This window comes from Trypanosoma theileri (assembly GCF_002087225.1).
Source record: "Trypanosoma theileri isolate Edinburgh chromosome Unknown TM35_Tth_142_V1, whole genome shotgun sequence".
Classification (NCBI taxonomy): domain Eukaryota; phylum Euglenozoa; class Kinetoplastea; order Trypanosomatida; family Trypanosomatidae; genus Trypanosoma; species Trypanosoma theileri.
Window position 1 is genome coordinate 2,803 of NW_021639984.1, and position 588 is coordinate 3,390.

At 45.2% G+C, this 588-nt stretch overlaps 1 protein-coding gene across 1 annotated transcript; it reads left to right on the plus strand.

Annotated features, from left to right (window-relative positions):
• Nucleotides 1–3: 3 nt before the first annotated feature.
• On the plus strand, nucleotides 4–588 carry TM35_001421010 (putative receptor-type adenylate cyclase; the record flags this gene model as incomplete). Its single annotated transcript, XM_029031890.1, has 1 exon — nucleotides 4–588. A coding segment is annotated over one exon (585 nt), but the record flags the coding sequence as incomplete, so codon positions are not given.

Here is a 588-nt window from a genome sequence, read left to right on the forward strand (position 1 = left end):
GTGATGTTCTCTTGGTGGATTGCTGGAGAGGTGCTCATGCAGGCAATGAGCAGTCATGAATGGTTGCAGAGCAGTTCCACTTTCGTTGCATCCCTGTTCAACCAGCGCCGGTATTTGATTGATGACCTTGTGATTGGTGACTATGGTGGTGAATGCAGTGAAATTGCTGAGTTTGAGGGAGCCGTTTGTCGTTGTAACCAAGGTGGTCGCACCATCTATATGAAGTCTTTTGGTGAAGATTACCGTGCCGTTCACATTAAGGAAGGAACACTATCATTTGATTCTTGGATCTGTTACACCAACGATATCACTTTATTACCTCCATTAAATGGTCTCACTGTTTTGTTGACTGACAGTCAGCTTGCAATGGAAGCTGCAAAAACCATGATAGCGAGTGCTACTGCTGCATTACGTGATGACGGAGACCATGCCTCAAAACATCTTTTTAACATCAAGACAGCTCTGTCAACTACGAATGGCGCACATGATAAACTACTTGCTTTTATGAGGAGGATACGTGTTCATGCTGTTGCTGGCACTGTCACGGAGGCGATGTTGGATGTCCCGAATGTGAACTTCATTGACCCA